Below are 12,745 nucleotides of genomic sequence, written 5' to 3'. Positions count from 1 at the left end.
AGGCGATCTCCCTGGTCGCCGAGCTGTGGTAATAGGCGTTCGGAAGACGCAGCTGGGGCCTCTTTCGATCAGCCAGCCGCGGAGTGGCGGGATTGAGTTACGAGGCCGGCGCTGGAGGGCCCCGCGAGTTAACGACTTTCGCAGCCCCTTTCAGGCGAGCGAATTATCCGTCGCGGTTTGCACCCCCACATCCCCCCATACACACCCTGGAACTATCCGTCTTCCCGGGCGCGCGCGGCGGCGGCCCGCAGGAACAAATGAAGCGCGAAGCCCCTGTTCCCGCCCACGGGCCACGATGGCGGTATAAGTACGGCGCGTCGCAGCGACGCCGGGCAGAAGAGTGCTTCACCCCGTGTCTCGCGCCGGCCTCTGACGCTCCATACGGCCAGAAGCTCCCGGCAACCACAGGCGACCAGGACCGTGAGTATCGCCAGCACCTTGGACTCCTGCCCGCCTGAGTGACGGTTTCGCCCTAAAACCAACAAGTATTTTTACTCGTTCATTTGATCATTTACATAAATTAATGTACTCGCTACCTTGGGCATCATGTGGCACGCAGAGCTCAATAAATCCGTTATTTTTTTTTTAAATTTAAAAACTATTAAAAACTAGCTGATGCACCCGTGCTTTGCTACGTTAGTCTACACGCAGAACACACTCCCACTGATCGTTGTATATAAATCGAATATTGGAAATTCCCTAACCCACCCCCGTTCACCCCCTTGGGAGTTGAAATCTCTAAAATCTGTCTAAGTAGGAGTATTTATGTAACATTAGAACACACCTGCCAAATCTCAGGTTTGTGTTTCATTGTGTAGTATTTCGCTTATATATATTCTTGTATTTGATTTAGTTCCGAATAGCACGTAAGATACGTCAAAAGTTTCTATATGTGTATAAAAATCCAAGTTTTCAATAAGGTGTGTAAGTTTGAAAGTTAAAATAACTAAAAAAAATAGTTAAGTTATGTTGACGAACATCAGGCTAAGGTCAGTACGTAGAAACAATCTTAGTCGTTGCAGTGTGCAATAGAATTATTAAAAATTCGTCACTTAAAGCCCCACAGTTGCAGCGTCATTACGATACGACTGCGCGCCTTTTCGGTGTCTTGCGTGTAGATGTGACGGAGCAGTTAATGAGCGCGCTGGTATTTTTTTTTTAACTATTCAATTACTTTTTATTATTTTTTATGTGTAACATCTTAGCTTTCGGTATACGGCATTTCGCAGGAGTAATTTCGTGAATGCAACGGAAGTCGCATGGAACGGAAATGTGTAACCACGGTGCTGCCATCTGTGACGGATGGCGCTAACCAAGTTCGCAAATACAAAGGGAAACTTTATATTATTACTTAACTGTTTACTGTGGTTTAGTCTTTTTATTTTTATTTTTCGTTTTTATCACAGCCGTTTCATTATATAGTTCAACATTTCGGTCTGCTAAACATATGATTCAATAATCGAATTAGTTGCTCCGGCAGCGAATTCTAGCGACGGGTGTGGAAAATACGTGTGATTCGCGTCAAGAATTGTAGCTGAAAATACAATTTGTGTATATTTATCACGCTTGTCTTTTTTTTTTTTTTTTTTTTTTTTTTTTTAAGAATTATACTTATGATTTCATGTTCTAGTTTCGTATTTTAAGTGTATTTGCAAAATGAGAAAATATGAATGTTGCTCGTTACCGAAGTTAGGTGTTTACACATATCTGGCGAGTACGTAGGCCCTACTGAAATGCTCACTCAAATGTTTTTTTATCCAGTTTCTTAATAACAGTCAAACAATGACAAAATTGATTTCGCAAGTCTTTAAATTATTAACATGTTATTCAAATATATCATCGAAAAGTATTTTCAAAATTGCGCCCTTTATTTAACTCGATGTACGCGAGAAGTACACAGATTCGTTTACTTGCATACTTCACTTCCAGTTCGGACAACCTTTGGTGGTCACTTCCAAGTATACCAGTACGTATATGAAGGTGACAGACACGGCCTGACTTTGACAGTTACATCGCCAACTGGCACGCCAGCGTCAAGACTCGTGTGCATAAGACAATGCGACGCGAAAGTCGTAAATCCTCAGCCAAATATCGCATTGTTGCGAACATGCGGTTTTTAACGAAGCTACAAACCGAAACAAACAGCCATATTTACGTAGTATAAATTTAAGAGAACCATTAATGTTTAAAAGTTGGTTTTAATTGTCCTGTTTGAAAAAAAAAACGTGTTTTGTTAAGGGGGGGGGGGGGGGGGTTAAATCGAAATTTAAAATGCATTTGGGAAAATTCAGTTTACATGAACTGAGCGTATTTAAAATGTAAGGAAATTAATTTAGTTAAGAAAAGATAAAAAAAAACACTAAAAATAAATGTGTTATGAATGCACCAATTTAGCCATCATTGTAAATACAATTAATTCTGATGATCATTTCCGTAAAATCGCGATGGCGACGCGATTGGAGTAGAAAAAAATTTTCTCTCGCTGACTTCACAAATGTTTTTTTAACGTGATCGGTTTGGGAAATAAATATTTTCTTCACGTCGTGCTGTTGTGATTCCAGCGAGACAGCTGATGTAGTGGCAGCAGTGTGTGGTTCATTTTGGTAAGGATTGAGGGAGTTGGTGTGCACATTCTGTTCCCTTTTTAATACTTGGAGTCCAAATCAGAACGACCCCTCACCCCCCTCCCCACAAAACCCAAGCCTTTTCCTAACTGCATAGCAAACCAATTTTCTGTTATAAGTGAAGTTAAACGCAAATTTCTTAAATATGTGTTGATATGTTTGTTTAGCAGTATTCACTACCTTGTGGCATTTTTACGATTCTTCCTAGCGAGTTCTTTTCAAACTGTCAAACAAAGTTATAGCATATTAGTAGGGGCAGGCATTTTTCGCGAAAAAATCTGAACACCTTTTAGACTTCAACAAGGTATACCCACACCAGCGGTTTCTTCCTCCTGATTGGCGGCCGTCTGCGAGAGAAGTCGTTGCCTTTATCTGACCGAGCCACTCAGGACGCGTTTGCTTCCGCGCTGAATTACTGTGGTTAGTGTTGTAACAATCGACGTGTACTTGAAAGAAACTCACCCAATCACGAAACACGGACGATGCTACAGTTTTTTGACTTTCAGCTAGTCCCGGAATCTTTTCGCGAAAAGTGCATGCCCCTACAGCTACGATTTGTTTTGCTCTCCAATTGTTGACCAGTTGACTTCGGCCAAATATTGCAGTAGGTCAATAAAGGAAAGCCGTCGAGAATCCGCGAGACAAGTGATGGCAGGGATCCTGGCGGAATGGACTGTACTTAGCGCTGTAAACAGCATTGTTGGTGAAAGATTTTTAAGTTTTTATTTCAATTTAATCGCTAATTATTATACATATAATTTTGAAGCATCGATACATTTTTCAGAACTCTGGAGTAATACAAAAAAAAACATAGCATTATTTTCAGTACGAGAACAGTTTTTGTTTCCCCTTTCAGAATTTAGAGAAAAACCCGTGCCTAAGTCACGGAGTTATTACTTCTTTCCTCTGTGGCCTAGTTCACCCATTAAAACGTACACAAATTTTAACTTCACGCGTATGCTTGCAGCTCACGCCGCTAGGATCGCTGTGGTGGCGCGTCTCGCGCTTCGCCCACGTCAACGGGAAGCCTACATTTCACAGACGAGAGAGCCACACCCCAAGTTCCCCGAAGGTTGCTTAGCAAATAACTTTTTAATATGTAGCTATCCAGGGCTAGGAAACAGTTTACATGATTTCACAGTATCTTTAATGTAGCTATCCTAACCAAATGAACCGTCCACAATGTTTTAAAGTATTTATAATGCAGCTAACTAACCTAATTGACTATTAGTTATCATGAGTTGTCCAAAATAAAATAAAAATTGATTGTCTGTGAAGTCGGTTTACGGACGATAGTTGAACGTGACAACGTCATAACAAAACATTGATGAAATGATTGCATACTTTTATGAATAAAATTTAATCATTTTTATTGAATTATCACTGTTTTGTATGGATACAAAGTAGGAGTGAAATGAAATCTACAATTTAATTGATAAATTTACTTTTATTTGCACTCATTAATTCAAATATGTTTATTACTTTAACGAACAGATTATTTTAACTATAACTTTTATACATGTTTCAAGTTTAAATGTGCCTCGAAAAAGTCAAATCGAAAGGTTGTTCCAATCGAGTGGAAGAGAGATAGATGCGCACAATGAGCGTAACGGGACAATGTGCGTAACGGGACACTTTTTTCGTGCGTGCAGCCGGCGTTCATCGATTTATTAAACGTTGTCACGTCAAAAAAAAAAAAACCGAAGATGCACGATCGTGATGCTCGTCTGTGGAAAGAAGGCTTCGCACACGTCAACAGGCGGTGTGGTGCGACAGGTGCTGCGCTCCGCCGGGGACATGAGGAAGTCGCGGCTGAAGGTCCTGCCGGCGCGCTGCCTCACCAGGCTGGGCTTCCTGCTGCTGTACCTGGCGTGCCCCGTCATCGGCGACGAGAGCCGAGCCCGCCCGAGCCCCTCCGAGGACCTTCTGTCGCGGCGCCTCAGGTGCCCACCCCCCTTCTTCTTTGGACTTGTACTCATTACACTTACTTAAACTGATTCTGATCCATTAGATGCAAAAAAAAAATAATACTTCATTTCTATTTATTTTTTTAATAAAGGAATCAGTATTTTGTATTTTAGAAAGTGTGTTTGTTAATTCAGATAGGATTTTTTTTTAGGTTCGTTAAAACCAGTGGCGTAGCCAAGGGGGGGGGGGGGGTTAGGGGTTCGAATACCCCCCCCCCCCCCTTTAGCACCAAATCTTTAATTAATTTCTTATTAATCACTCAATCTAATTTCATAATAAATTTAATAAAATATTTACCATTACAATATTTAAATTTAAGTATCGAAAACTGCTAAAATAGCACTATTTTACACCTTAAAATCCTAATTTTCCCGGGGGAGGACCCCCGGACCCCCCCCCCCCCCCCCCGCTTTAATACGCTTTAATACGGGGGGGGGGGGCATGCTTCTTAACACCCCCCATACACAAATCCTGGCTACGCCACTGGTTAAAACTGTATCAAAACCTTTCTTTAAAAAAAAATGTTGTATTTTACTATTTAGTACAGTAATAAACAATTACTTTCACCTTGTAGTTCGTGTGTTTGTAACGTAGTTTGTTGACATATCATTTCTGTCTTTGATGCAGTGCTCCGGACAACCCAGGCGACGAAGAAACTGCCGACCATCCTGGATGTCAAGAGAGGCCCCACCCTCGTCTCGCCCTGCTAGCGGCGACTTGCGAGACTTCGGAACATGTGGGAAAACACTGCACTTACATGGACGCAAATTGCACAGACATTGTGTCTGGTGCTTCGACACCTATCAAGGTCGAACACGATTCGAGTTTTGATAGACTTCTCGCTTCTACCGATACTAGAATGGGATATTCTGAATATACTGCCCCTCAAATTAACATCGATCTAGATGATTTCGGTAAAATTTGCGAGATTCGCAAGTTACCGCTTTTGAAACCAGCACAAAAAATATCTTCAAATGGGTACCAAGAAAGTACGGCAGTTGATAATGGAGCAGAAAGTTTTCAGACCAGACCCAGGATGTTTAGAGACAAAACTAGTTTTCTTTTAAAGAGAGTAACCTCAAAGAGTCAAGTGCGGCGACAATCTCTCAATGCAGCTGATGAGAGAAGGGTGTCTCGTAAAGTAGCTATACTCAGGAAATATACTGACAGCCATCCGGATACCAGGCGAACAAAGGCCATGAGGACTGATGCTAGAATCCTCACCTTAAGAAGAGCAGCACGAAACATACTTCCAGAAAACAGGAGGACTTTAAGATACACCAGACTGGCAGCTGCAGAACCGCGACTTGACATTATAAGGGCAAAATTAACTTCTTATGATTCACGACGCGAAAGAAGGGTGTCAACATTTTCCTCTGAAAACCGAAGGTTTTCTCGCGATAGTCCACACAGCAGAATCTCTCGTACGAACAGAAGGAGAGATACTTCTTTGCCTAATGCCCGAAGACTGAATGTCATAACATCTCCGAAAAGAACGAGTCCTGTAAATATCTATAGAGATGCTAGAATTATAACCAGTACAAACAAAAGAATTAATAGGGACTCAAACGAATCAAGAAGAAATTTCAAAGCAACCAACTCTCGTAATACAAATGTGTTAGCGAGAAGTGCTTCACGAGAAAGCTCTACAAATAGAAGGACATCGGTAAACATTTTCAAAGTACCTAGCTTAAGTATGGATACACCTTTGTACGAAAGACACCTTATAAAATATTTCGACAAAGGTAGTACAAAAAATACTGTTGCATCAGCTAGGATATCAAGTGATGCGATTTCTACACGGATCAACTCTGAAACGAATACTAACATAAGATCAACAATTTTCAGAGATGGTTTAAGTAGCAGAAGACGATCAACTGAAATACGTAAAGAGCGAAGTCCTGTTCGCAAGGCTGCTGATCTAACTCAAACAAGACATCTAATTCGCACATTTCCATTAGCAAGGAGAGTTTCTAACGTTTTTGTGTACAGAAAAATTTCTAGAACCCTATTTGAAAGCCCGAGGATATCTAACGATTTCCATGTAAGGCGAAGAAAGGTACGTGAAGAATTTCGAGCAGGGAAATACTCGTCTAGATATGTTTCTGGTACAAGATGGATCTCCAGAACTCAACCGACAAACAGAAAGCTTTCTTTGGCACTGCCTTCAACACAAACCATTTCTCGAGAAACATCCTTAACAGAAAACAATATTTTTGCTACCCGAAGTACGAGAAGGCTATCGTTGGCTAGGACTTCGTCAACAAGAACTTCTGTTGGAACTATTTCTTTGAAAAGAAGAACCGAGGAACCTCTTGCCACTAAAAGATTTAGTCGTGAATTATCACTAACGAGAAAGAATCCTGCAGACATTTCTGAGTCTAGAAAAATCTATGCATCCAGATATTCAAACATTAGAAAGAGAAGTATTGTAGGCATATCTAATTCCAGAAGTATTTCTATTCCCAAATCTTCAAGCACTGTGTCATCTGCTGAAATAACTCAAAAAAGAGGACTGGTTCGTTCAGTGTCACTAGCCAGAGATGTTCGTGTGTCATATTCGAGAAGGGTTTCCAGTCTCTTAAACGAGATTTATTCTAAGCCACCTGAGGTACGCAGTTCAGAGCGTGGAACATCTGTAGCAAGAAGATTTTCTCCAGACTCCATTAATAAAAAAACAATCTTCCGAACCACCATAAGCAATAGAATGTCGTTTGCACTACCCGAAACAAGAAGAATAACTCGTGAATTTTCACCAGCGAGACAATATTCCTCATATGTGCGTGAAAGAAATGTGTCAATCCTCGTAAGACGCAATCATTCTTTCAACACTGTTAATTCAAGAAGTAGGAGGCTGGCTATTGGCACAACAAAAACTTCGCATAAAATTCAAAATAAAAGATCTTCCATGAATATCTCTGGAAGGAACAGATTAGCCTCCGAGCGATTGTCAATACATAGGATGTTACGTGCAGATTTGCCATACAGCTTGAACTCTCTCACATCTACCCGCATTTCAAACTCTGCGAATAGAAGAATTTCACGGAGGAAGGCAGATTTTAAACAATTACCTGTAGCAGAATTCACAAGGCAAGGCATTTTTACGAATGAATATAGAACAGGAATTATTTCCAGGAAGATATTTATGGAAAGAAGACTTTCTTCAACCATGTCGAAAGCTCAAAAATATACTCGAGTGAGAAGAATTTCTTCAGCTACCAATGAGAAGAAAGGATTGATTCGAAACATACCTGCTTACAGAAAATATTCTAACGATGATACCTACACTAGGAGGACCTCCATAGACAGGTCACTTTCCATAAAATTAAGAACCGAACAACAAAGAATTTTCAAAACCTCCCTATCCAGACGATACTCTGCAAACAATCTTGATAAGATAACAACAAAGTTATCGAAGACAAGGACAGAATCGAATTTCGCAAAGTATTTACCTGATGTATACAGAACACGGAGGAAGTATGAGAACAGTAACACACGAAGATTTAATAATAAACCGTCGTTTAGTAATAGAAGCACACTGCAGATAAACAATATTGAAGACTTCTCAGCCAGAATTAACGTTATGACTACCACAAAAATGACAGAATTTGATCTAATGGAGCATTCTGTCCACAGAACAACTTTCAGCACACAAGTGTTTTCTCTTCAGTTGCCTTCTTCTCAGTGGTTACCAGAGTTCACAATGAAGGGCGAATATGAGGTCTTGTATCAGTCAGTACTGCCGAATCAGATGTGCATGGTTAAAAATCAATCCACAGATGCATTACCTTTAGGAAGAAAAAATGTCATCATTAATTATAACGAAAAAAGCAATTTATGCATACACGATAATTTATTTATTAGAGAGACGCACCCGAAATCTCACCAAGCAGACCAAATTTCTCAACAAAATATCGTCGATTTTGTTTCTCGCCATGTTTCCAGTGATAAGGATGAAACTACGGCTATATCGCCATGGCATAGTAACGCTGACAGTATCTCTGAAAACTTCACTCTGGCCAAGGTCCCCAAAGACATTTCGACAAAAGAATTTAGCATAGAACAAAACGAAAATGCAAAAATGATTGTTAACGCTGAAACAGAGAAGGGGTATTCAGTCATATCCAGCATTCGAAATTTGTTAGTTATGCCGTTGGCTGTGAAGATATCTAATTTAGAATTCTTGGGAAAAGTCTGCAACTTTATGTTAAACTACAAAATTTTTGCAGAAATAAAGGAGCAGTTTTCCCGGCTCAACAACGTACAGGTTTGTTCATTTTAAATACAACATAATGTATTAAATTTAAAAATTTAAGCAGTCTTATAAAAATATAGATTTATTTTTAAAGTAATCATATTTACGAGATAGGTCAATGTATTTTTTCAGACATGAATATTCAATAAATTCCAATAAGAATTGCTTAACATGTAGTCTCTAATTAACCATCAATAAAAACATTCAATGTGATAAAACTTAAATGGGTGTGATATATCTTGAAAATGGCGTATCAGCGTTTATCTAGAATTTATTGTTATTTTGGTGCAGTATGTAAGTATCGGTTCGACTCGCACTTATTAGCTTTATTTGCATTTTGTTTATAATCATGATGGAACAATTTTGTTTGCAATTATTTTCAGTTATTGAAGAATCCATTTGTACCTGAAGAGGGAGGAATCAAAATGTCTACAATGCTTCCTAATGACAAGTGAGTATACATATGCACTATTTTCCTTAACATAAGAAGATTCTGTTAGCTAAGTCTATTAATATTTAAAAAAAAAAAAAAAAAAACTCGGCTGCTATCAGTGTAATAAGCACATTCATTTTTAATGTGATAACATTAACATTGCAATAACAATTTCTAAACTCTCTTAAGACCCCTTTCTACAATGACATGAAAACAAAGACGTATCACGTAAATGGAGACGGTTCTCGCGAAACGGAGTTTATACATAGCACTCAGAAGAAGACGGACACATACGGATTAGATCGGCAATGCTATTGTTTGCCATTTGTTATGTTTCCATGCGTTGTGGATGCAGCAGAGATGCAAGTATTTAAAAAAAAATATTGTGTATATAAGATTATATCATACAGCTCTACACACACTGCTGCCATATTAGGTAAGTCAATTTCACTGGTCCTCTTTTGTATCGTGGCTATTTTCTACGCCTGGAAAGATGATTAATATTTAACTTTTTGTCCAGCTACACTAAGTTTGCATGATACCAAAATCATTGTGCGAAGTGTGGTGTTTTTATTCTGGGAAGAGCTTTAAAGGACTGTATTTCAAGTATTTTAAGAAATTGACTGAGGTCAATTAATAACCATCATATGTGTGGATAAGCCAATGGGGGCTCCAGAAATACATTTGAGATTGGCTTTAGAGTATTTACAAATTCATGGTCTCAAATACTGAACCTCGTTGGTTTCATACAATGTTTGGTGAAAGAAAATTTTGACACGCGAATTTAATTATTTATGTAAACATAAATACACCCAGTAAAATAAAACACAAATAAATGTAATTCGGGCTGGGGAACAGCTATCATCCCTCCCTTCACTGAAGCTGCGCTTTGATCAATTACAATTTCCGAAATGGTAATCTAGAAAATGACTTAATCATCTCACAGCATGCCATCTCCTAACAGTTCCTAACACCATGGTCGAAAACGAACAGAGATTTCACTCCTAGGGTAAAAATAATACTTTTCTTTTCGTCTCTGAAATCGGGCACTAATGATACTCACACTACCAACCACGAAAAAAAAAACATTTAGGATCAAGTCTGTTTACTGAATTGTTCGGGGTTAGAATCTACCTATTATAATAATTTATATGTTTTAATAAAATATCAAATTTTTGCAGGACTACCGGGCCTGGGCTAGCGGATGGTGTTCTGGTCGGAGCCGCACTACTGCTGTTCGCTGCTACGAGGAGCAAGTAACCAAACACCACACACGAATATCGGTCGAAAAAAAGGCAGCCCCCGCCATACGCCCCTGGCTTCTACGATTAATGATTCGCGAGATATGTATATATTTAGAAGTAGCACAATAAGTTAGTACTATATTTTTATGTAGGCATGTACAGTTTTACTCTGTGAGCTTTCTGATGTAGCCTAGTCATAGTACCCATAAAAATGTTGCTATTATTTCACATAATGCGTTCATTGTATCATTACTTTATATAGGGCCACTATGTATTATTGCATATCATAATTTTAGAACATTTAAGAATATTATTTTTTAAGAATCGATAAATGTAATAGAAGATAGCAAAAATGTTCTTATTTAAAACTGTTTTAATATAATATTTTTATTAATAACACCATATTTCTCATATTTCTTAGCATTATACTCAAAATATTGTATTTTTATTATTCAATTACATTGTAAAATTATGTTAGTCAATAACAGTAAATGTTCTTTTTTTTGTGTTGCACTCCTCAGATCTCTCAAAACTCTAGTTACTTCAGGTAGATTTTGAACACATCATTTCCATTCATTGTCTAATAATACAAATTTAGATGTATATTAGGTTACCTATAGCTTGTTTGTTTTCAGTACTTACAACACGGACAATATTTATTTTACTTTATGTATTTAGTGTTACAAGGAGCTAAACACTTAGTCAACATGACTGAACAAACTATCTTGGAAGATACACGTATCTTTAAAACAATATTTTTTTTTCTATCATTACGGGATCCAGAATTCATCGTAATTATATACTTCAATTATGTTCGATTAAATAAAATCATTGATGTACATAAAAATCTTATTGTTTAATATTTATTTTACATAAGTAGATACGCTGCAATGAATAAAATGAAGTTTGTTAAACTCTTTTTATTGTATTTTATAAGGGACCAATCCAGATTAACTTTCTTTGTTTCTTTGTAAAAAAAAAAAAACAACCAAATACAGCTATGTACAATACTGTGGTTGAGCACCAGGTAGATTTTTAGTATGTGCATTGTTTGTGAAACATTAAATGTACAAGTAATTTATGACTTTAAAAACATTAAAGCAAAATCATTAAAAACAGTTTTCTGAATAACCGTATATTTTTGTCCCGAAACTCCTCCTTCTCCTTGTCGAAGATTTACTAATTCAAAAAGTTTATCTCTCGAATCTTGATTAAAAAAATATTGGTTGTCTGTAAAGTCAGTTTACGGACGGTAGTTTAACGTGACGTCATAACAAAACATTGATGAAATGATTGCATACTTTTATGAATAAAATTGAATAATTTTTATTTTAATAATAAAAGAATAAATACTTGAAATTATACTAGTAATCAGATTTTTAAAATGCAAGAATAATTATTAACCTTTATTGCCGAAATTGTTGTAATAGCAAATAAGCAATGAAAACCACATTAACTTTTCACTTAATGTTATAAACAGTCGACGAAACAGTTCACGTGTAGATGACTTGTAGGTAATTAATTTTAAAAACTGACGTTTAGCTATAAAATTTAAATATAATTATGAACAAGTTTTCATATAAATAAACTGTAATCAAATTCTATCATCAATTATATAAATCACCATAATTTTTTAGTCAATTGTAACATAGCCTATTATTACTGCACTCGCCGACAGTTGCTAGTTCTTTTAATAATAAAAGAATAAATACTTGAAATTATACTAGTAATCAAATTCATTTTCTTACGTACATTTGACGTAGAAATTATTTCATATTACACATTTATAAACAAAGTTTTAAGTTTCCACTTCTGTCGGTGCGGCGCAAGCGTACAATGAGCGTAACCGGACATAGCGTAACGGAACAATGAGCGTAACCGGACACAGCGTAACGGAACAATGTGCGTAACGAGACACTTTTGACGCGACAACGTCTAATAAATCGATGAAAGCCAACTGCAAGCACGAAAAAGTGTCCCGTAACGCACATTGTCCCACTACGGATGTGTCCCGTTACGCTCATTGTACGCATGCGCCGTATCTCTCTTCCACTAGATTGGAACAACAATCGATTTGACTTTTCAATCATGTTTTCGTCGTTTGAATTATTAATATATAATTTAACGATCGTCCACCGATTTTCAGCACAATCGGTACGGTTATTTAAAAGTAATGTTGAATTTTCAAATACGTTTTTAACGAACAATGGTGTTTTACAGT

General features: G+C 37.6%; 1 protein-coding gene across 1 annotated transcript; it reads left to right on the top strand.

Annotated features, from left to right (window-relative positions):
- Nucleotides 1-45: 45 nt before the first annotated feature.
- Nucleotides 46-11,009, top strand: LOC134534223 (uncharacterized). The gene is made up of 5 exons (XM_063372495.1): nucleotides 46-420; nucleotides 4,401-4,567; nucleotides 5,220-8,859; nucleotides 9,231-9,298; nucleotides 10,462-11,009. The coding sequence occupies exons 2-5, from the start codon at nucleotides 4,422-4,424 to the stop codon at nucleotides 10,538-10,540; spliced, it is 3,933 nt and encodes a 1,310-aa protein (XP_063228565.1). The 5' UTR covers nucleotides 46-420; nucleotides 4,401-4,421; the 3' UTR covers nucleotides 10,541-11,009.
- Nucleotides 11,010-12,745: the final 1,736 nt, after the last annotated feature.

The sequence above is a fragment of the Bacillus rossius genome, chromosome 7 (assembly GCF_032445375.1).
Source record: "Bacillus rossius redtenbacheri isolate Brsri chromosome 7, Brsri_v3, whole genome shotgun sequence".
NCBI classification, from domain to species: Eukaryota; Metazoa; Arthropoda; class Insecta; order Phasmatodea; family Bacillidae; genus Bacillus; species Bacillus rossius.
Note: the sequence above shows the minus strand (reverse complement) of the source record. Positions and strands in the feature narration are given on the sequence as shown.